This window comes from Balaenoptera borealis (assembly GCF_965194805.1).
Source record: "Balaenoptera borealis genome assembly, chromosome: 13".
Classification (NCBI taxonomy): Eukaryota; Metazoa; Chordata; class Mammalia; order Artiodactyla; family Balaenopteridae; genus Balaenoptera; species Balaenoptera borealis.
This window is the reverse complement of record NC_138870.1, coordinates 67896876-67921773: the sequence shown is the minus strand read 5'-3', so window position 1 is coordinate 67921773 and position 24898 is coordinate 67896876. Positions and strand designations below refer to the sequence as shown.

The window sequence follows — 24898 nt, the reverse complement described above, 5'->3', positions numbered from 1 at the left end:
GAGGGCTGCTAAACAGATGTCATTGGAAGCCAACCAGTGTTAGTCAAGGGCGTAGTAAAAAACAAACAAACAAACAAGACCAGCAAGAGAGAAAACAGCAAAAATAAACACCTGGAACAGAGGAGGCACTTTAATTTTTGTTGAATGAATGAATGGTGTCACATTCCATCTTTCATTATAACCATCTTTCATTATAGCCAATTATTCATCAAAGCTTTGAGACTTGGCATTGCCTTTAGAAATTTTCAGTGAACTGATCTGATAGTTCCAATACCTTGGGGATTTTTTAAGTCAGTAAAAGCTACTTATAACAATCTTTACTCTTCTTTACTCCATATTTCATGTTGTAAAAGAAAAGATACATCTAAATGAAAGTAATCGCATTAATTTTATAATTTAAATTACACTATGCTTTAAAAAACACTTGTTATGTGGTAAGAGTCAGAGAAACAAATTTCCTAGGCAAACATGTTTATCACTGTCTTGTGGGAAGAGTGTTTTGTTACTGAAGGAAGATAATCATGAGGTCTAGAAGCATATCATTGCTTATTGATTTATAAGGTGTCACTGGCAATTACCTTGCTTGTCTGGCATATGGGAATATAGGAATAGTGAATAGAATGCTGAGAACTTCTGGTATGAAATGGTAGGGAAAAGTACCATGTAGCAGAGGAAGAATATAATCTTAATGAAGTGCTAAATTCAGACATACAAAGAATCATAGTAAGGCATTAATGAAGGGTTAAAAGAAAAAGAAATTGACTGCAGTGATCTCATGATAAAATGATGTAAATTTTTAAAAATAAATTTGTAAAATAGAGATTTGTTTCCCCAACTATGTGGACTTCATACATCTAATAGAAATCAATTGAAGAAAACATAATTTGTGCTTTATTTCTACTTCTAAAGCATAGTTTGAAGACCTGGGATGATTAATTTTAAATGATTAGGAAAATGATCCCAATTGTGCAAGTACACTTTGCTAAGCAACCAGGATACTGTTGCTTAATTCATTAAAATTTAACAAATAATTTCATTGGTTGAGAAACACTAGAATAATCATTAGTGATACAATATAGTTAATAAACAATCTGAATCCAAAAGATTAATGTGATTTCTTAAAATAAGTTTTACTTAAGAAATACATAAATTACAGTCTCTGAAAAAAAATGTGTTCACATAAAAATAGTAAAAACGTAATTCTAGGGGAATATATTTTATCTGACAACAAATAAATTTATGGCCTCAGTTGACCCCAAGGAAAGATCATCTTTTTAGGCATTTGCCTTGAAATATAAGAATTAGGACAAACAGATAAGGGTAAAAAATGTGGATCTTTTACAATTAACATTATAAGTGCCTAGAATTTTCTCTAGAGAATACCTACACTAAATACAGGAATGAATTAAATCATTCTAGAAAGGCTGGAATTTTTCATGAATCATTTATTATTCAAGATGCCCCTATCATTGAATGACATTTACGAATGACAGATAGAACGCTCTCTCCTGACTGTGAACTTGCTCGTGTAGAATATCCTCTCCTCTTTTCCATGAGTCTGAACACTACCCATTCCTAAAAGTTCACCTCAAGTTCTACCCTTTGCTGGTAACTATATTCAGTATTGATATCCTCCCTCCATAATCACCCCAATCATATATGGGAACACTGTTATGCAAAGTTTTATTTATTTACCAAATACTGGGCTGGCCAAAAAGTTCGTTCCATAATATCTTATGGAAAAACCAGAAAGAACTTTTTGGCCAACCCAATATTTATTGAGCATCTATTACAGGGAAAGCATTATTATCGGTACTAGGTATTTTATGGTAAACAAGACAGGTAAGGCTTCTGATTATAGGGAACTTACATTCTAGTGGTGACGCCAAACAGCAAGCTACTCAATATTAACAAATGAATGAGATAACTCAGCTACATCACAGAGTGAATAGAAAGAGTGATTTTATTTAGATTAGGTAATCAAGGAAGGAGATGAGAATATAAAACAGAATGTTGCTCACCATTTAATTCTACAAGGATTAAGTCATTAGCCACTGCAGTTGCTGACTAACAGTACACCCTGAAAGGAATTTGGGATGTAAAACAGAATGAGGCACTCTGTGCTTTGGAAAAACAGGCCCCTCAGAAAGTTAGATGTATATCTCAGGAAGAATTTTAATGAACCCAGATTCTTACATTTTCCCATACACAGAAAAGCACTAAAATCATTATCTGTGTCTTATGACTAACATTAACCTCTTACTGAGATGTATGCTTGACTACACGTATTTCCTAGCCCCAAATCATATACATACTGGCTTCTCCCCTACCTCCGCAGAGCAGTTCACTCGACCTACTTGAGAGGCTATTTCCTAGGCTATAGTCCTCATTAAATTCCCTGAGTAAAACTGAAAGTCACAACTCTTACAATGTGCATTTTTCTTTTAGTTGACTAGATGATTCTTGAGCTGAGAACCCAATGATAGGAAAAAGTCGATCAAAACTAGTGGCAAGATATCCATGCAAAATGAATGTCAAGCACAAAAACCCTGCAATGGGGAAGTGCTTGCCATGCTAAAGGAACAGAAAAACAGCCCAATATGGTAGCAACATGGTAACCAAGCAGGCAGCATAATTAGATGAAGATCCAATCAGGTGAGCTCTTGGAGACCATGGCAAGGAGTTTAGACTTCATTTGAGGGCAATGGAAATCTAATGGAGGTTGTTAAACCAATGAGAGATACTATGTTTTTAACAGTGCTCTCTCGCTCTCTCTCTGTTTCTCTCTCCCTCTTTCTGGCTGTTGTGTGTGCAAAGTAGATTATATGGAAATCAAGAATGGAAACAGAGAAACCAGTTAGGATATGAGAGGCTATTGTCTGTCACCTAGGCTGCTGGTCTCCATAAGAAACGAGAGTAACTAGGACAAGGGTGGTGTAGGGGAGATGAAGAGAATTGGACACATTAATGATCCATTTCAGAGGTAGAAGTGACAGAACCAGGTGATGGATTGAGGAATGAAGGAATGGGAAGAATCAAAGATAACTGAGCAAGTGATTTCAGGACAGGGTCCTTTCCTGAGATGGGAGAGATTGGGAGGAGCTAGGGTGGAGTCACAAGGGACAGGGAGAGCCTTGAGCCATGGTAAGGAATCTTTCAAGCACAAGAATGACATTTTATTTACTTTTAAGAAAGAGCACTCTGATGGCTGTGTGGCAAGGGAGAGGGTAAGGAGGGATTCACATCAAAATTAACCTTCCTTCAACCTAAATGTCCATCAACAGATGAATAGATAAAGAAGATATGATACAGGTACACAATGGAACATTACTCAGCCATAAAAAAGAAAGAAATAATGCCATTTGCAGCAACATGGATGGACCTGTTATATTAAGTGAAGTCAGAGAAAGACAAATATCATATGATATTGCTTATACGTGGAATCTAAAAAAAATGATACAAATGAACTCATATACAAAACAGAAATAGGCCCACAGACATAGAAAGCAAATTTATGGTTACCAAAGGGGACAGGGTGGGGAGGAATAAATTAGGAGTTTGGGATTAACATATGCACACTACTATTTATAAAATAGATAACCAACAGGGACCTATCATATAGCACAGGGAACTATACTCAATATTTTTTAATAACTTGTAAGGGAGAAGAATCTGAAAACAAATACATATATGTATGTATAACTGAATCACTTTGCTAAACACCTGAAACTACTGCAACACTGTAAGTCAACCATACTTCAATTAAAAAATTAATTAATTTTTTAAAAATTTTAAAACACTAAGCTTCCTTGATTGTGAAATATGAACTGAGAAAACTAAAAAAAAGAAAACTACTAATTCATTCAGTCATCAAAATATTTACTGACTTCTGCTGTATGTCAGATACTGGTCTCAATAATGTAAAAAATGGTGACCAGAGCAGATAATAAAAGCCCTGTCCTCACAGAATTTGCATGCCAGAACACTTGTCAAACACATGATCTAACTGAATCCCCTAAACAATTCTACAGAATAATAATAATCTTCATTGACAGATGAGGAAACAGGACCAAAGAAGATCAAAATTTGCCCAAGGTCTCACAACAGAGGTGAAGTTAGGGTTCAAAGCAAGGAATTCCAGGGCTTTAATCCTTCCATTGCACCATACTGCCTACCACACCTTATAAAATCACAGGAAACTGAACACAGGCATGTATATCAAAGTTGCATCAAATTAGTGTTTTCATTTTCTTTGGATAAATATCCAGGAGAGAAATAGTAGATCATATGGCAGTTCTATTTTTAATTTTTTGAGGAATTTCCATACTTTTCCATAGTGGCTGCACCAATTTACATCCCCACCAACAGTACACAAGGGTTCCCTTTTCTCCACATCCTCATCAACACCTGTTATTTGTTCTCTTTTTGATAGCCATTCTGACAAGTATGAGGTGGTATCTAACCGTGGATTTGATTTGCATTTCCCTGATGATTAGTGATGCTAAGCATCTTTTCATGGGCCTTTTGGCCATCTGTATGTCCTCCTTGGAAAAATGCCTAAACAGGTCCTCTGTCCATGTTCTAAATGGATTGTTTGTTTTTTTGATATTGAGTTGTGTGAGTTATTAACATATTTCGGATATTAACCCCTTAGCAGATATATCATTTCAAATATCTTCTTCCATTCCATAGGTTGCCTTTCCATTTTGCTGATGGTTTCCTTTGCTGTGTAAAAACTTTTTAGTTTGATGTGGTCCCATTTGTTTATTTTTTGCTTTTGTTTTCCTTTCATGAGGAGTCAGATCCAAAAAATATTGCTAAGACCAGTGTCAAAGGGCACACTATGATTTTTTTCTGGAATTTTTATGGTTTCAGGTCTTACATTTAAGTTTTTAATCCATTGTGAGTTTTTCTTTGAATATAGTGTAAAAAAGTGGGCCAGTTTCACTCTTTAGCATGTAGCTGTCCAATTTTCCCAACACCATTTATTGAACAGACTGTCTGTTCCCCATTGTGTATTCTTGGCTCCTTTGCTGTAAATTAATTGACCATATAAATGAGGGTTGGGTCCTTTATTTCTTTCCACTGATCTGTGTTACTTTTTGTGCCAGTACCATACAGTTTTGACTACTATAGCTTTGTAGTATAGTTTGAAATCAGAGCGCATACAACTTCCAACTTTTCCTTTCTTTCTTAATACTGCTTTGGCTATTTATGGTCTTTTGTGGTTTCATTTATGTGAAAAATGCCACTGGTATTTTGATAGGCATTGCACTGAATCTATAGATTGCTTTGGGTAGTATGAACATTTTAACAATATAAATTCTTATCCATGAAAATGATATACCCTTCCATTTATTGGTGTCATTTTCATTTTCTTTCATCAGTGTCTTATAGTTTTCAGCACACAAGTCTTTTGCCTCCTTGGTTAAATTTATTCCTCAGTATGTATTTCAATCTTTTTGATACAATTGTAAATAAAATTTTCTTAATTTCTCTTTCTGAGAGATTATTAGTGTATAAAAATATCACAGATTTATGTATATTAATTTTGTATCCTGCAACTTTACTGAATTCATTGATTAATTCTAATAGTTTTTTGGTGGAATCATTAGGGTTTTCTATATATAATATCATGTCATCAGCAAATAGTGACAGTTTTACTTTTTTTCCAATCTGGATGCCTTTAATTTTGTTCATGTGTCCGACTTCTGTGGCTAGGACTTTCAATATTATGTTGAATAAAAGTGGTAGGAGTGGGCATCCTTGACTTGTTCCTGATCTTAGAGGAAATGCTTTCAGCTTTTCACTGTTGAGTATAATGTTAGCTGTGGGATTGTCAAATATGACCTTCATTATGTGAAGTTAAGTTCTCTCTATACACACTTTGTTGAGAGTTTTTATCATAAATGGATGTTGAATTTTGTCAAACGCTTTTTCTGCATCTACTGAGATGATCATACGATTTTTATCCTTCATTTTGTTATTGTGATGTATCACACTGATTGATTTGTGGATGTTGAACCATCTTGCAACACTGGGATATATCCCACTTGATTATGGTGTATGATCCTTTTAATGTATTGTTCAATTCAGTTTGCTAATATTCTGTTGAGGATTTTTGCATCTCTGTTCATCAGTGACAATGGCCTGTAATTTTCTTTTCTTGTAGTGTCTTTATCTGATTTTGGTATCTGGGTAATGCTGGCCTCCTAGAATGAGTTTGGAAGTATTCCTTCATCTCCAGTTTTTCAGGAATAGTTTGAAAAAAGTAGGTGCTAACTTTTCAAGTGTTTGGTAGAATTCATCGTGAAGCAGTCTGGTTCAGGACTTTTGTTTGTTAGGAGTTTTCTTATTACTGACTCAATTTCATTACTCATAATCAGTCTGTTCATATTTTCTATTTCTTCCTGATTTGGTCTTGGAAGATTGTGTGTTTCTAGGAATTTATCCATTTCTTCTAGGTTATTCAATTTGTTGATATATAGTTGTTCATAGTAATCTCTTACGATCCTCTATTTCTGTGTGGTTGATTGTAACTCTCCTCTTTCTTTCACTTCTGATTTTATTTATTTGGCCCTCTCTCTTTTTTTTCTTGATGAATGTAACTAAAGGTTTATCAAGTTCCTTTATCTTTTCAATGAACCAGTTTTTAGTATCACTGATCTTTTCTATTGGTTTTTTAGTCTCTATTTCACTTATTTCTGCTCTGATCTTTATTATTTCCTTCCTTCTACTAACTTTGGGTTTTGTTCTTCTTTTTCTAGCTCCTTTAGATATAAAGTTAGATTGTTTGAGATTTTTCTTGTTTCCTGATGTAGGCCTGTATTGCTATAAACATTCCTCTTAAAACTGCTTTTACTGAGTCCCGTAGATTTTGCATTGCTGTATTTCCATTATCATTTGTCTCCAGGTATTTTTAACTCTCCTCTTTGATTTTTTCATTGACCCACTGGTTGTTTAGTAGTATGTTACTTAACCTCCAGGTGTTTGTGTTTTTTCCAGTTTTCATCTTGTAACTGGCTTCTAGTTCTGTACTGTTGTGGTCAGAAAAGATGCTTGATGTGATCTGGATCTTCTTAAATTTGTTGACACTTGCCTTGTGGCCTAACATGTGATCTATCCTGGCGAATGTTCCTGTGTGAAAAGAATGTGTATTCTGTTCTTCTGGAGTAAAATGTTCTATATAGATTTATCTATTAAGTCCATCTGGTCTAATGTGTACTTAAAGGTCAATGTTCCCTTACTGACTTTCCATCTAGATGATCTATTCATTGTTGTAAGTGGGGTGTTAAAGTCTACTATTATTGTATTACTATCAATACGTCCCTTTATGTCTGTTAATATTTATGTATTTAGGTGCTCCTATATTGGCTGCATAGGTATTTACAAATGTTATATCGTCTTCTTGGATTGATCCCTTGATCATTATGTAATGTCCTTATTTGCTCCATTACAGTCTTTGTTTTAAAGTCTATTATGTCTGATATAAGCATTGCTACCCCAGATTTCTTTTCATTTTATATGCATGGAACATCTTTTTCCATCTCCTTAATTCCAGTCTGTGTGTGTCTTTAGATCGGAAGTAAGTCTCTTGTGGGCAGTATATACTTGGATCTTGGTTTTCTTTTTTAACCATTCAGCCACCCTTTGTCTTTTGATTGGAGCATTTAGTACATTTACATTTAAAGTAATTATTGATAGGGATATACTTACCGCCATTTTTTAAATTGTTTTATGGTTGTTTTTGTAAATTATTTTTGGTTTCTTTCTTCTTGTCTTGTTCTCTTCCCTTGTGATTTGATGAATTTCTTTAGTGTTATGTTTGTATTGCTTTCTTTTAATTTTCTGTGTATCTGTTATAGATTTTCAGTTTGTGGTTAGCACAATGTTCATACATAACAACTTATGCATATAACAGTCTATTTTAACTGGCTGAATGGATACAAAAACAAGACCCGTATATATGACATCTGCCAGAGACCCACTTCAGACCTCGGGATGCATAAAGACTGAAAGTGAGTGATGGAAAAAGAGATTCCATGCAAATGGAAATCAAAAGAAAGCTGGAGTAGCAATTCTCGTATCAGACAAAATAAACTTTAAAATAAAGACTATTACAAGAGACAAAGAAAGACACTACAAAATGATCAAGGGATCAATCCAAGAAGAAGATATAACAATTGTAAATATTTATGCACCCAACATAGGAGCACCTCAATACATAAGGCAAATGCTAACAGCCATAAAAGGGGAAAACGACAGGAACACACAATAGTAGGGGACTTTTTAACACCCCACTTTTACCAATGGACAGATATCCAAAATTAAAATAAATAAGGAAACACAAGCTTTAAATGACACATTAAACAAGATGGACTTAATTCATATTTATAGGACATTCCAACCAAAAACAACAGAATAAACTTTCTTCTCAAGTGCTCATGGAACACTCTCCAGGACAGATCATACCTTGGGTCATAAATCAAGCCTTGGTAAATTTAAGGAAACTGAAATTGTATCAAGTATCTTTTCTGACCACAACGCTATGACACTAGATATCAATTACAGGAAAAAAATCTGTAAAAAATACAAACACATGGAGGCTAAACAATACACCACTAAATAACCAAGAGACCATTGAAGAAATCAAAGAGGAAATCAAAAAATACCTAGAAACAAATGACAATGAAAACACAACAAACCAAAACCTATGGGATGCAGCAAATGCAGTTCTAAGAGGGAAGTTTATAGAAATACAATCCTACCTCAAGAAACAAGAAACATCTCAAATAAACAACCTAACCTTACACCTAAAGCAATTAGAGAAAGAACAAAAAACCCAAAGTTAGCAGAAGGAAAGAAATCATAAAGATCAGATCAGAAATAAATGAAAAAGAAATGAAGGAAACAATAGCAAAGATCAAAAAAACTAAAAGCTGGTTCTTTGAGAAGATAAAATTGATAAACCATTAGCCAGACTCATCAATAAAAAAAGGGAGAACACTCAAATCAATAGAATTAGAGATGAAAAAGGAGAAGTAACAACTGACACTGAAGAAATACAAAGGATCATGAGAGATTACTACAGGCAACTATATGCCAATAAAATGGACAACCTGGAAGAAATGGACAAATTCTTCGAAAAGCACAATCTTCTGAGACTGAACCAGGAAGAAATAGAAAATATAAAGAGACCAATCACAAGCACTGAAATTGAAACTGTGATTAAAAATCTTCCAACAAACAAAAGCCCAGGACCAGATGGCTTCACAGGCAAATTCTATCAAACATTAAGAGAAGAGCTAACACCTATTCTTCTCAAACACTTCCAAAATATAGCAGAGGGAAGAACACTCCCAAACTATTTCTATGAGGCCACCATCACCCTGATACCAAAACCAGACAAAGCTGTCATAAAAACAGAAAACTACAGGTCAATATCACTGATGAACATAGATGCAAAAATCCCCAGCAAAATACTAGCAAACAGACTCCAACAGCACATTAAAAGGATCATACACCATGATCAAGTGGGGTTTATCCCAGGAATGCAAGAATTCTTCAATATATGCAAATCAATCAACGTGATACACCATATTAACAAATTGAAGAATAAAAACCATATGACCATCTCAACAGATGCAGAAAAAGCTTTCGACAAAATTCAACACCCATTTATGATAAAAACCCTCCAGAAAGTAGGCACAGAGGGAACTTACCTCAACAGAATAAAGGCCATACATGACAAACCCACAGCCAACATCGTTCTCAATGGTGAAAAACTGAAACCATTTCCACTAAGATCAGGAACAAGACAAGGTTGCTCCCTCTCACCACTATTAATCAACACAGTTTTGGAAGTTTTAGCCACAGCAATCAGAGATGAAAAAGAAATAAAGGGAATCCAAATCGGAAAAGAAGAAGTAAAGCTGTCACTGTTTGCAGATGACATGATACTATACATAGAGAATCCTAAAGATGCTACCAGAAAACTACTAGAGCTAATCAATGAATTTGGTAAAGTACCAGGACACAAAATTTAATGCACAGAAATCTCTTGCATTCCTATACAATAATGATGAAAAATCTGAAAAAGAAATTAAGGAAACACTCCCACTTACCATGGCAACAAAAAGAATAAAATACCTAGGAATAAACCTACCTAAGGAGACAAAAGACCTGTATGCACAAAACTATAAGACACTGATGAAAGAAATTAAAGATGATACAAACAGATGGAGAGATATACCATGTTCTTGGATTGGAAGAATCAACATTGTGAAAATGACTATACTACCCAAAGCAATCTACAGATACAATGCAACCCCTATCAAACTACCAATGGCATTTTTCACAGAACTAGAACAAAAAATTTCACAATTTGTATGGAAACACAAATGACCCCGAATAGCCAAAGCAATCTTGAGAAAGAAAAACGGAGCTGGAGGAATCAGGCTCCCTGACTTCAGACTATACTACAAAGCTACAGTAATCAAGACAGTATGCTACTGGCACTAAAACAGAAATACAGATCAATGGAACAGGATAGAAAGCCCAGAGATAAACCCACGCACATATGGTCACCTTATCTTTGGTAAAGGAGGCAAGCATATACAATGGAGAAAAGACAGCCTCTACAATAAGTGGTTTTGGGAAAACTGGACAGCTACATGTAAAAGAATGAAATTAGAACTCTCCCTAACACCATACACAAAAATAAACTCAAAATGGATTAAAGACCTAAATGTAAGGCCAGACACTATCAAACTCTTAGAGGAAAACATAGGCAGAACACTCTATGACATACATCACAGCAAGATCCTTTTTGACCCACCTCCTAGAGAAATGGAAATAAAAACAAAAATAAACAAACGGGACCTAATGAAACTTAAAATCTTTTGCACAGCAGAGGAAACCATAAACCTTTCTCCCTCAGAATGGGAGAAAATATTTGCAAATGAAGCAACTGACAAAGGATTTATCTCCAAAATTTACAAGCAGCTCATGCCACTCAATGTCAAGAAAACAAACAACCTAATCCAAAAATGGGCAGAAGACCTAAATAGACATTTCTCAAAAGAAGATATACAGATTGCCAACAAACACATGAAAGGATGCTCAACATCACTAATCATCTGAGAAATGCAAATGAAATCTACAATGAGGTATCACCTCACACCAGTCAGAATGGCAATCATCAAAAAATCTACAAACAATGAATGCTGGAGAAGGTGTGGAGAAAAGGGAACCCTCTTGCACTGTTGGTGGGAATGTAAATTGATACAGCCACTATGGAGAACGGTATGGAGGTTCCTGAAAAAACTAAAAACAGAACTACCATACAACCCAGCAATCCCACTACTGGGCATATACCCTGAGAAAACCATAATTCAAAAAGAGTCTCGTACCACAGTGTTCATTGCAGCTCTATTTACAACAGCCAGGACATGGAAGCAACCTAAATGTCCATGACAGATGAATGGATAAAGAAGATGTGGCACATATATACAATGGAATATTACTCAGCCATAAAAAGAAACGAAATTGAGCTATTTGTAGTGAGGTGGATGGACCTAGAGTCTGCCCTACAGAGTGAAGTCAGTCAGAAAAACAAATACCATATGCTAACACATATATATGGAATCTAAAAAAAAAAAAATGGTTCTGAAGAACCTACGGGCAGGACAGGAATAAAGATGCAGATGTAGACAATGGACTTGAGGACATGGGGAGGGGGAAGGGTAAGCTGGGACAAAGTGAGAGAGTGGCATGGACATATATACACTACCAAATGTAAAACAGATAGCTAGTGGGAAGCAGCTGCATAGCACAGGGAGATCAGCTTGGTGCTTTGTGTCCACCTAGAGGGGTGGAATAGGGAGGAGATATGGGGATATATGTATATGTATAGCTGATTCACTCTGTTATAAAGCAGCAACTAACACAACGTTGTAAAGCAATTATACTCCAATAAAGATGTTAAAAAAAAAAAGTCTATTTTAAGTTGATGGTCACTTAAGTTTAGAGCATCCTAAAAGCGCATTTTATTACCTCCCCCAACAAGCACTTTACGCTTTTGACATAATTTTTTACATCTTTTTATTTTATGTATTGCTTAACTAAGTATTTTAGATATATTTTATTTCTTTTGTCATTAAACCTTCATAGTAGCTTTTACAGATAGTTGGTACACTACCTTTACTACACGTTTGCCTTTACCAGTGGAATTTTTTTTCATAATTTTCTTGTTTCTAGTTATGGCCTTTTCTTTTATGTTTAAAGAACTCCATTTAACAATTCTTGTAAGGCTGCTTTAGTGGTGATGAATTTCTTTAGCTTTTGCTTGTCTGGGATAGTTTTTATCTCTCCTTAAATTCTGATTAATAACCTTGCTGAGTAAAGCATTCATGGTTGTAAGTTTTTTCCTTTCAGCACTTTGAATATATCATGCCAGTCCCTTTTGGTCTGTAAAGTTTCTGCTAAAAAAAATCAGCTCAAAAGAGGGCTCCCTTGTACGTAACTACTTGTTTTCCTCTTGCTGCTTTTAAATTTCTCTCTTTAACTTTTGACATTTTAATTATAATGTGTCTTGGTGTGGATCTCTTTGGGTTCATCTTGTTTCAGAGTCCATGCTTCCTGGACTTGGATGTCTGTTTCCTTTACCGTGTTAAAATTTTTTTCAGCCATTATTTCTTCAAATAGGTCTACTAGAACTTTCTCTCTTTCTCCTACTGGGACCCCTTAAAATGCAAATATTGGTATACTTGGTGTTATCCTAGAGGTTCCTTAAACTATCCTCATTATTAAAAATTCTATGTTCTGATTGGGTGATTTCCACTACCCTGTCTTCCAGGTGCTGATCCATTCTTCCGTATGTGCTCCTCTAATGTGCTGTTGGTTCCCTCTAACATCTTTATTGGAGTATAATTGCTTTACAATGGTGTGTTAGTTTCTGCTTTATAACAAAGTGAATCAGCTGTACATATACATATATCCCCATATCTCCTTTCTCTTGCGTCTCTCTCCCACCCTCCCTACCCCACCCCTCTAGGTGGTCACAAAGCACTGAGCTGATCTCCCTGTGCTATGCGGTTGCTTCCCACTAGCTATCTATTTTACATTTGGTAGTGTATATATAAGTCCATGCCACTCTCTCACTTTGTCCCAGTTTACCCTTCCCCCTTCCCGTGTCCTCAAGTCCATTCTCTAGTAGGTCTGCGTCTTTACTCCCGTCTTGCCCCTAGGTTCTTCATGACAATTTTTTTTTTTTTTTTAGATTCCATATATATGTGTTAGCATATGGTATTTGTTTTTCTCTTTCTGACTGACTTCACTCTGTAGGGCAGACTCTAGGTCCATCCACCTCACTACAAATAACTCAATTTCATTTCTTTTTATGGCTGAGTAATATTCCATTGTATATATGTGCCACATCTTCTTTATCCATTCATCTGTTGATGGACACTTCGGTTGCTTCCATGTCCTGGCTATTGTAAACAGAGCTGCAATGAACATTGTGGTACGTGATTCTTTTTGAATTATGGTTTTCTCAGGGTATATGCCCAGTAGTGGGATTGCTGGGTCATATGGTAGTTCTATTTTTAGTTTTTTCAGGAACCTCCATACTGTTCTCCATAGTGGCTGTATCAATTTATATTCCCACCAACAGCGCAAGAGGGTTCCCTTTTCTCCACACCTTCTCCAGCATTCATTGTTTGTAGATTTTTTGATGATGGCCATTCTGACTGGTGTGAGGTGATACCTCATTGTAGTTTTGATTTGCATTTCTCTAATGATTAGTGATGTTGAGCATACCCCTCTAGGGGTATTTCAAATTTCAGTTATTGCATTCTTCAGTTCTGCCTGGTTCTTTTTTATATTTTCTACTTTTTTGTTCAAGCTATCACTGTATTCATCCATTCTTCTCCTTAGTTCAGTAAGCATCTTTATGACTATTACATTCAACTCTACTTGGTAAATCGTTCATCTCCATTTCATTTTATTCTTTTTCTGAGGTTGTGTCTTGTTCTTTTGTTTGGAAGGTTTTTCATTGTCTCCTAATTTTCCCTAACTCTCCGTGTTTGTTTCTATGTATAAGTTATATCAGCTAATCTCCCAGTCTTGAAAGAGTGGCTTTATTTAGAAGGTGTCCTGTGATGCCCAGTGGTGCAGTCCTCCTTGGTCACCAGAGCCAGGTGCCCCAGGAGTATGTCCCATGTGTGCTGTGTGTGCCCTCCTTTGGTGGTTGGGCTGTGCTTGCTGCAGGCCCACTGATGGGTGGGACTGGCCCCAGTGTGACCAGCTGTGAGGCCCAGCTGTGACTGTTGCAGGTATACTGGTATGCAGAACTGGCCCCCCCCAGAGTGGGAGCTGCTTTGGAGGGGCACTGGGCCAGCCAAGGCCACCTGCTGGGTGGGGTGGGCTAGGAGCTACTTTGGAAAATCTAGCCAGGGTGGGTGGCTGGGCAGGACTGGCCTTCGGGGAATACTGGGCAGGCACATGGTGTTGATTAGGCTGATTGAGAGTGATAGAAATGGTGCCTGCCAGCACCTGCCAGGTAGGTGGAAGGAGAGTTAAAAAAAAAAAAAAATTGCACCCGCCAGCACTTCTATTCCCAGAGGAAGCTCCACCAGATCCCTGCCCCTCCAGCACACACCCTAATACTAGTCAATGAATCTTCTTGTCTTATGACTTAGCTGCTTTTCAAGCTGCTTCCTCTGCACTGGGACAAGAGTCAGCGAGTTTGTGTGTGAGCCCTTCTAGAGCAGAGTCTTGATATCCCATGGCCCTCTGGCTCTCCCATACATAAGCCCCACTGGTTTTCAAAGCCAGATGTTATGGGGCTCTTCTACTCAGTGCAGGTCCCTCAGGCTGGGGAGCCCAACATGGGGCTCAGACCTCTCACTCCTCAGGGCGGACCTCTGTGGTTGTGATAGCCCTCCCACTTGTGGGTCACCACACTGGGGGTGTGGGTTCTCACTAGACTGCACCTCTGCCCCTCTTACCCGTCTCACTGTGGCCTATTCTTTATATCCTTGGTTGTAGAAAATGTGTTCTGCTAGTCTTTAGGTCATTCTAGAGACAGTTATTCCATATGTAGTTGTAGTTTTTGTGTGTTTATGGGAGGAGGTGAGCTCAGGATCTTCCTACTCCACCATCTGGATCCAGACTCTCTATAATCTCCCTATTTTAAAACCTGCTAATTAGCAAACTTAATTCCATCTGCTTCCCCTTTGCCATGTAATATAACATATTTCAGGTTCTGTGAATTAGGCTGTGGATCTTCGGAAGGCCATTATTCTGCCCACTACATCCCTCTTTGTCTTTAGTACCAGATACCTTACATAAGTGTGGATTCTTTTTATATCTATCATATAATGACTATTATCTTGTTTCTCTTATGAACTGTAATTGTTAAGAAGTTCATACTCAAATATAAAACCCAGATGTACTAATTAGTTCATTTCAAATGTCTGGTAATTTTACTGCCCTGGTTCCTTTTAGGCTGTATTGATTCTATAAACTATTAAATTTCATATTGTTTTTCATTTACAGGAAACACCTTTTGTTGTATCTGCTCAAATTCTAATGACTCTATAATCCCCATCACCCCCAGACCCATGGCCACCACTTTTACACAACATGGGGGCTACAATCACAGTTGACTGCAACTGGACTTGGTGTCTACAACACGGAATAATCACAGACCCTTCCTCGGGAATTCAGGGAGCATCTGTCTTTCTCTGAGGCTCATAATGCACCATTTGTGCTTAGAAGTTGTACATGGCATTTTTCCACTCACCACATGGATTGCTTAACAGAGAAAGTTGGTCATCAGGAAAAATAAATAAAAATAAACTACGGCTGATGAGCAGAAAGAAGTAGACGGTAAGAAAATAATCCATGGGGCCTCAGTAGCCTTAAACATATGGATTCCAGTTCTCCCCAACACCTTGTTATATTCTTTGCCTTGGTGTCCATGACGCACTCTTTCATTAATACAATAAATTTTTAGTTCTTAAACTATTTCAGGTTGTTTTCTGTTATTTACAACTAAAATGACCATCTCCTACCACTATGAAAGTATAGAAAACTCGTTTGCCCACGTAGAATACAAAGCAATAGTGCTATCCCCAGAAGTTAACTCTCTCTGTAAGCCACACAATGCAGGACGTAGGGTGTGTATAATATGTCCTCACATGACGCCAGGTCACATTATTAACAACAAAAGCAACAAAAACGTACGCATTTACTTCACAGACACAGTTGAAAAGCGGCCTCTCTGTACATCTTTATCTCCTACCCTCTGGGCTGCAAGTCTCCACTCTCAACTAAATCTGTAGAATGGAGTTGAAAGGGAGCCTGTGGCACATTACCTGTCTTTAACTTCTGGAATCTTCGTTGTCGCCAGTGCTGTCACAGAAGCACTATCTTCCAGCACCAGCATTCCTTTATTCAGGATTTTGTACTACATAAGCACGTGTCTATCTCCACTGAAAACCCGAACTCATTTAAAGTCAAGTACCAGCTTTTACTCAAATTTGAAAACCTCCCATGACAACTTTGTCTTTTAAAGCAACAAACAGAAAATTTACTTTGTAGGAAAACCTTACAGTAAAGGAGTGGTACCAAAATTTCTTAAACTATTAAGAAATGTAAAATGAAGGACAAAAAGGAGTGAAATAAAGCCCTCAATAAACATCAAGGTTGCATGATAGCAACTTTACCTGAAACCTTTCAAAGCCTCCTTGTGGGAGTTTCCAAGACAAATATATTGTGTGTTCTTCCTGCCCCAAAATCAGCAAATCTGATGGTGGGTCTGGATCTAGGGCAAGGAAATAAGACACGGGAATGAAAGCTTTGGAAAAAAAACCAAAACATTTCTATCATCATGTTACCTGTACTGGACTGATAAACTTGACTCTTACACTATGGAAGACAGACATGATACGTAGGCTTTTCTAGTCAGTTTTAGCACTATGTGATCTTGTGCAGGCTATTTACCTTAAGTCTCAGTCTCCTCATATCCACAATGCAATGGGGAAACAAATTTTCTAGAAAGCCTTTTTCCACAATAAAATTATATAAAGTATGGATTTTCATATTTATTTTTGTCATAGCAGAATTCAGTATGAAGTTATTACAAGTGAGATTTTTAACTTTGAATTTTATGCACTGCATACATTAAGAGATATATCCAGCCCCCTTCCTTAAGTTTCCAAACTCCTTTTCCCTTTAAATATTTTATCTAAGAAGGTTCTAGAAACTTATTTTTTCAATTCAGTAGCATGTCTCTATTTCTAATTTATATTTCAAACTGAAATGTAGCATTTCTTTCCTTAACTGGAAGAAATGCCATATTAAAATTTTATTGGAATAATCTCACATCTAATATTCAAATTCTGTATGAGATTTTTTGTGTCCTTACTTACTTATTGATTTAAGTCTATTAGAATTCAATCCAGTGGTAGATTTAAACCTGTGTCACTGATTCACAATCCTTTTTATTCTATTTTTCTTTGATGTATATTCCCTTTCAACTGGAATTAACTTACTATTTCCCCAGAGTCCCATAATATTTTAGCTTTATTTTTTACATTTATTAATATTCCATCTACTTCCAAATGGATTTGAGGTGGCTTGCAAAGAAAGAGAGGTACAAAAAAGACGAAAAATTATTAATATACAGCAGAAGACAAAAGTCAAATTGTAAAGTGGGAAGGGTGGGGGGAAAAAGTTGCCAGGTTTGTTTGGGAAAACACAGCCAAAGCAACAACCTCTTAAAATACAGAATGTAGGGACTTCTCTGGTGGCGCAGTGGTTAAGAATCCGCCTGCCAATGCAGGGGACAGAGGGTCGAGCCCTGGCCCAGGAAGATCCCACATGCCACGGAGCAACTAAGCCCGTGTGCCACAACTACTGAAGCCTGCACACCTAGAGCCTGTGCTCCACAACAAGAGAAGCCACCACAATGAGAAGCCCACGCACCGCAACGAAGAGTAGTCCCCGCTCACCACAACTAGAGAAAGCCCGAGCACAGCAACGAAGACCCAATGGAACCAAAAATAAATAAATAAATATAAAATAAAATAAAAAAATTTTTTAAAATACAGATTGTACTATTAAACCTAGGGTAGAAATGAGGAGCTTGAGGTCCAAATAGAATAATGATTTGTACAAAGCCATAGAGCTAAGAATGGGTAGTGTCAGTCCTTCCTATAGCATAGTGGCCTTTCCACCAAAGCAGAGTGGTTACAAGGACAGAATTTGATGTCAGGGAAATATGGGTTGAAATCTGTCATCCTGTACAAGCTACTGAAATTCTCTAAGCCTCAGTTTCCTCATTCGTAAAACAACATGCATCTCATCATGATTAGTAGAATGAATATCATGATTGAGAATTCAGGGACATAAAGCATAGAAAATGCTAGGCAAAGTGCCTGACAAAGAACAAGCGCTCAACGTGATGATGATGACAATGGCGATGATGCTGCTGACAATGATAATAACACAACCAAATCTAAGCAGCAATCCAAGACTCTTTCACTGATATAAGACATGAATTACCATTTTTTAAAAAAAGCCTTTTCTCATCTATTGCTGATGGTTCTTAGGATGGTCTTTATGAGAGGCAGCAGAGTGTCATATCAGTTTGAGAGTGAGATACCTGGGTTAAATCTTACCTTCAGCAATGAGTTATGAACACCTATGAGCCTTAACTTACATTTTAGATAACTCCGGGAGATTCAACACAGTAACTTAAGCACATAGTACCACTGCTGGTATATAATAATGCTCAAATTTTTTTAGTTTATTTTCCGGGAATTGATTTGACTGTTGCTGCATTTTACAGTGCTTTCCCATCCTCCACACTGCAAATCCTGAGAGGAAGCCTCCTCTCACACTGATAGGGCATGGGTACTTGAGCACACGTTCACGTGACTGTGACCCACAAGTGACAGGGCTCTTTGGAACATCTGTATATGTTCAGGGCAGGCATACGTGTAAGTGATGCTAATAAGGTCAGAAGAGGCAAACTGAACCCAAGAAATGCAACTGAAAAGACAGTGCCGGACTTCCATGGTGGTGCAGTGGTTAAGAATCCGCCTGCCAATGCAGGGAACACGGGTTCGAGCCCTGGTCCGGGGAGATCCCACATGCCGTGGAGCAACTAAGCCCGTGCGCCACAACTACTGAGCCTGCACTCTAGAGCCCTCAGGCCACAACTACTGAAGCCCACGTGCCTAGAGCCCGTGCTCCGCAACAAGAGAAGCCACCGCAATGAGAAGCCCGCACACCGCAACAAAGAGTAGCCCCCGCTCTCAGTAACTAGAGAAAGCCCACGCACAGCAGCAAAGACCCAATGCACCCAAAAATTAAATAAATGAATAAATAAATTTATTTAAGAAAAAGACAGTGCCATCTATTTTTCTAGTTCCAAAGTTTTGTTTTTCATAAAATGTTAACAGATATAGTCAAAATATTAGAAAAATATTGAGTATTTCAAGATGACAATACCTTAGGGTTTTAGAGTATTTTGCTCTTTTCACAAAGAGCTTTGCATTTGATTTTAGCAACAAGATTTTATACCTAGGCAGGAATAATTATTCTCATCGTTTAAGTGAGAACCTCATAGTTTTGCCCAAGGTCACATAGTCTTGCCCAAGGTCACAATAAATGATAGAGAAAGGAACATAATGCAGGCATTCTCCATGTAAATGAAGTGCTCCTTCTCTGCAAGCCATAATGTCATAAACCACTTCTATATTGATTGTTAACTAAACATTGGCTTTAAACACAACTACTTCCCTTATTTTCCCTTAACCCATGAAAAGTTAAATATAAAATGAACTTACAAGTGCTAACCATGAGGACAGTAGGATGGCTTCTCTTTAGTCCCTTGGTAGCTATAATGCTAATTAAAAAGTCAGTCCCTGGAGAAAGGCTGTTAAATGAGAATGTCCTACACATTAAAGAAAAATCACATATTAAGATATTGAGCTCAGAAACATTTGGAAAACTCCATCTTCTCACACTACTTGCAGAAAGAATTTTATATATAAGTTTTGGTTTTTTATTATCTATTATGGAAACAATTTGCTATGCTTACACACAAACAGTTATTGAGAAAGCATAGCTTCTTACGTGGAGAAATTTAAGTCAAGAAGTGTGTATGTCATACATACAAGCATGATGAAATCATGAATTAATTCATTACTATCTATTAGCATAAATAAATTGGTACTGTATATCAGATTTAGTTATTCTTATCACACTATAGTCCAAAAAGTTCTCTTGCAAAGTTTTCTAATTTCTATTTATACTAAACAACTAACATAGCTTTCTAACAACACATGTAAAATGTTCATCTTGTGTTCCATGTAACTTGATATGATTTCTTTTCAATATTTTCATACCTTTTTGTGGAAGGCAGGATTTCTTCTTTCATTAAGCTTTCACTGGATATTGAAATAATGTATCCATCCAGAAGACTTCTAGCTGAAGGCCAGCTAACGGTTACTGCATTTGAATTCCTACTGTGATTCAGAAATTCAACCGCACTTGGGGCTATATCATTTAAAACATACACGTAAAATAACATTTTCTACCGTACAAAGCACCTATTTTAAAACCACCCTGAAATACTCTCAGGATTTGTTTGACTCTTTGCAAACTCTGAGGGAAACCAAGACATTCCTTTTACTCTTCCTGGTAGATATGCAAAGTTAAAAGAGTGGGGGGAAAAAAACAAAAACAAAAACAAGAATCATTGTAAACTTTGAAACAGAGCCGATATGTACCCCAGCAGTGTTGTACTCAATATTTCCCCTGCCTCTATAATGTAGGAAGAAGTGATATCTTGGTCTTGTGTAATCACCAACCTCAGAAATATTTAATGATTTTTAGGACTCATTCTAATTAAATACCAAATAGTGACAAGGTTAATCAGCAGGAAAGTTAACTGCAATCTAAATATGAAATGCTTCCCTTATTTTCTGAAAAAAAATGTTAAAATAGTATAAAATATATATTTTGTTTCCCCTTTAAAATTCTCCCATGCATAAGAAAGGAACAAAATTGCCACAATATTCTCTCTCAATTCCATTCTGTGGTATTACAGTACAAGAATACCAGACATGACCAGTTTCTAAATACATAAATCAATGTTCCCATACCATCCATGTCAAGAATATCTAAAATAGTTACATTAGTAGAATAGTTGACAATTTTACTTCACCTACATTTGAAAACGTACACATTTTGCATACACCCTTCCCAATCATCCTTTATTTCATATGACTACCGTAGAATAAATCACCATCTGCCATTGGGAGTAAGTTGCTAACGCTGGGGAAATGGCACTTCATTGTCTGTTTAACTGAACAATGGAAAAACTAAATCACAAATGGAGACTCTGGCCAGAACCCAGACAGTTAGCAACTCTATTGTCTGGAAACAGACACACAAAAGAGATTGTGCTAATTCATACAAGGGGAAATAGAAAAAGAGACAAGAGGAAGTACTGCCTGCCCATTAAGAAAATTTGAGAAGAATGAACTATTAAATCTTCCCTATAAGAACCAAATGAATATTTGAACATTGAAACTTATATAATATGTCAATGGTACCTCAATCAATAAATAAATGACTTTTTAAAAAAAGAAAGTAATACATAAAACCAAAGCATTTTTATGGAATCCTTCTGATTACATTAACAATAAAATATTTTAGAAAATTGGAAATTTTAAAAAAATATTTGAACACTGAATAATACCTAAAGTGCTTACATAGGCTGTACCTGTCTGTATTTCTTTTATGTAGGGAGAACTGTCTTTAAAACCTTCTTTTTCAGTGCGAACTGAAAAGGTGTACACTGTGCCAGGATCCAGGTTAGAGAATGTTGCTGCTTCTTGAAATACCTTCTGGACCTATCGATCCAAAAGAATAACTTACCAAGTGTTCATTTAAGAAATGCTCCAAAATCAAACACAAGCAAAAAAAGGTTGGGGGTTATTTAGTTTCACTACTACCTAATATAAGAATGCAGCAATACTGGCTTCAGAATAAAAGTTATTCCTCTGAGAACCCCTTATAACGTACCATGAAAGCAGCAGCACAATTTATGCATGTGATTTCATAATGCTGAAAATTCCCATCAGCTCGATTCCAGAGAATTTCAATGGAAGAGTCTGTAACTTTGCCCTCATGGATATTTGACGGTGCTTTGAGACCTACCCAAAATACACGAAACACTTAAATTCCTCCTGCATGTTTTCTAACCGGGGATTTTTTTTTTTTTTTTTTTTTTTTTTTTACCCCTTTAAAGGGAATAAAAAGCACAGTGTAAAACAGGACAATAGTTCATTAATGAATTATATATCCTAATTAAAAATAGCTGTTTACACAAATGACAGCTTATAAAATATGATAATCAATTGCAATACTCAGAATCATTGTAAATACCATTACATGCAGCTAACTTTGATGTTGCAATAAAAACTACATAAGAGCAAATTCACAGGAGCAAATGTACAATATTCAAAGGAGGAAAAACGAATTAAAGCTTTCTGAAAATACTAGCATAAGCTGAAAAGACAACAGAGAGAGAAATATGAAGTCTACACAAAGAAGTAAAAGAATCCCTTTGTATCAAATATTGGCTGAAGTTAAAAACAAATTTTATCTGATGAGTTTTACTGTTTAGTTTTCCCAGTTTAAAGATCTCATCTAGCATAAAAGAAAACAATTATTTTAGAAGACCTGAAAAATGTCAGCTTTAGACAATCATCTCATATATTGGTATTTCTACTGATTGATATAATGATATTGATATAGATGATCAAGTATTACTCATTTTTAAAGACAAGAACTGTCAAATAGAATGCTGCCCACAATGATTCATAGTATAAGAAAGAGAGGCAGAGAACACAGATATAAAAAGTTACAAAAACTACAAGCAAAAGTAAAATAAACATAATACTGAGCTGATTATGAACAAGTTAAAATGCTATTGGAATAACGTGTTTTGTGACATCAATTTGAGATTATTTTGTGGAAAAAAATTGAGTTTAAACAGTAATGGAAGGATTACAATTTGGGGGAAGAACACTCGTAGTGGTATAATAACCTACGTGAAGATTTATAATCAGGAAGAGCAAATCATTAAGAACCTGGACATTTATTTATATTTATACTCAGAAACATGTTTTTAGGACACCACGTGATTTTTATACGGCATTTATTATTCTTTGTCATTTATTTCTACATCAAGTAGATGGATACCTTAGATAAATTTCAAGTATCCCAAAATTTCGAAATTAATATCTGTAGAATTTTTGAGTGACTTAAAGATAAATCAAAATCATGAATCTCAAAATGTAAGTATTGGTATGAACAAATATTAAACATATTAATTTAAAATATTCAAAGAGGTAAAGAAAATACAAGCTAGTTCTTTCCAGACAAATGGCAGCATGGAATGAGCAAACACACACTTAGATTATATGCTTTGAGAGACACTATCAGGGCCCCTAGACTCAAAAAATATGATCTAGATTTCATAATCTGCCTAAATATTACTCACATTCCTCACTCGAATAAAGTCATTGAAAATTCCGATTAATATGCAAGTATTTTTTTTCTGTTAATAGATAAGAAAAAATTCATGACTTACTAATTTTAAACAAGGTTAGCTCTATCTGCATACTTGGGCAATTAAAGATCAGGCTCAGTAATGAGGTTTTTGCAACTGTTTTAAAGGATATTTGAAAACAATTGCGTTAAAGTGAATGTAGACTACTAATTTGAAATGACACACAAAATCAAAATCAAGAAGCAACTTAGGTGCTCGCTTCGGCAGCACACAAACTAAAATTGGAACAATACAGAGAAGATTAGCATGGCCCCTGTGCAAGGATGACACGCAAATTTGTGAAGCATTCCATATTTTTAAGAAAATGGTAATAGGAACATACATATCAATAATTACCTTAAATGTAAATGGATTATATGCTCCAACCAAAAGACAGAGACTGGCTGAATGGATACAAAAACAAGACCCATGTATATGCTGTCTACAAGAGACCCACTTTAGACCTAGGGACACATACAGACTGAAAGTGAGGGGATGGAAAAAGATATTCCATGCAAATGGAAATCAAAAGAAAGCTGGAGTAGCTATACTCATATCAGATAAAATAGACTTTAAAATAAAGAATGTGACAAGAGAAAAGGAAGGACACTACATAATGATCAAGGGATCAATCCAAGAAGAAGATATAACAATTATAAACATACATGCACCCAACATAGGAGCACCTCAATACATAAGGCAACTGCTAACAGCCATAAAAGAGGAAATTGACAGTAACACAATAATAGTGGGGGACTTTAACACCTCACTTACACCAATGGACAGATCATCCAAAATGAAAATAAATAGGGAAACAGAAGGTTTAAATGACACAATACACCAGCTAGATTTAATTGATATTTATAGGACATTCCATCCAAAAACAGCAGATTACACTTTCTTCTCAAGTGCGCACGGAACATTCTCCAGGATAGATCACATCTTGGGTCACAAATCAAGCCTCAGTAAATTTAAGAAAATTGAAATCATATCAAGCATCTTTTCTGACCACAATGCTATGAGATTAGAAATGAATTACAAGGAAAAAAAACGTAAAAAAGACAAACACATGGAGGCTAAACAATACGTTACTAAATAACCAAGAGATCACTGAAGAAATCAAAGAGGAAATCAAAAAATACCTAGAGACAAATGACAATGAAAACACGACGACCCAAAATCTATGGGATGCAGCAAAAGCAGTTCTAAGAGGGAAGTTTATAGCTATACAAGCCTACCTCAAGAAACAAGAAACATCTCAAG

General features: G+C 36.1%; 1 protein-coding gene across 1 annotated transcript in view; it reads right to left on the bottom strand.

The window, feature by feature from the left end:
• The window catches only part of PTPRQ (protein tyrosine phosphatase receptor type Q), a 289628-nt gene that overhangs the window by 226462 nt on the left and 38268 nt on the right, over positions 1-24898 (bottom strand). The window contains exons 12-16 of the mRNA XM_082350721.1: positions 22105-22235; positions 21803-21932; positions 20421-20571; positions 19860-19966; positions 16731-16828 (exon numbers count right to left, since the gene is read on the bottom strand). Of these exons, the coding sequence (XP_082206847.1) occupies positions 16731-16828; positions 19860-19966; positions 20421-20571; positions 21803-21932; positions 22105-22235 (617 nt within the window). The remainder of the gene's footprint in view (positions 1-16730; positions 16829-19859; positions 19967-20420; positions 20572-21802; positions 21933-22104; positions 22236-24898) is intronic.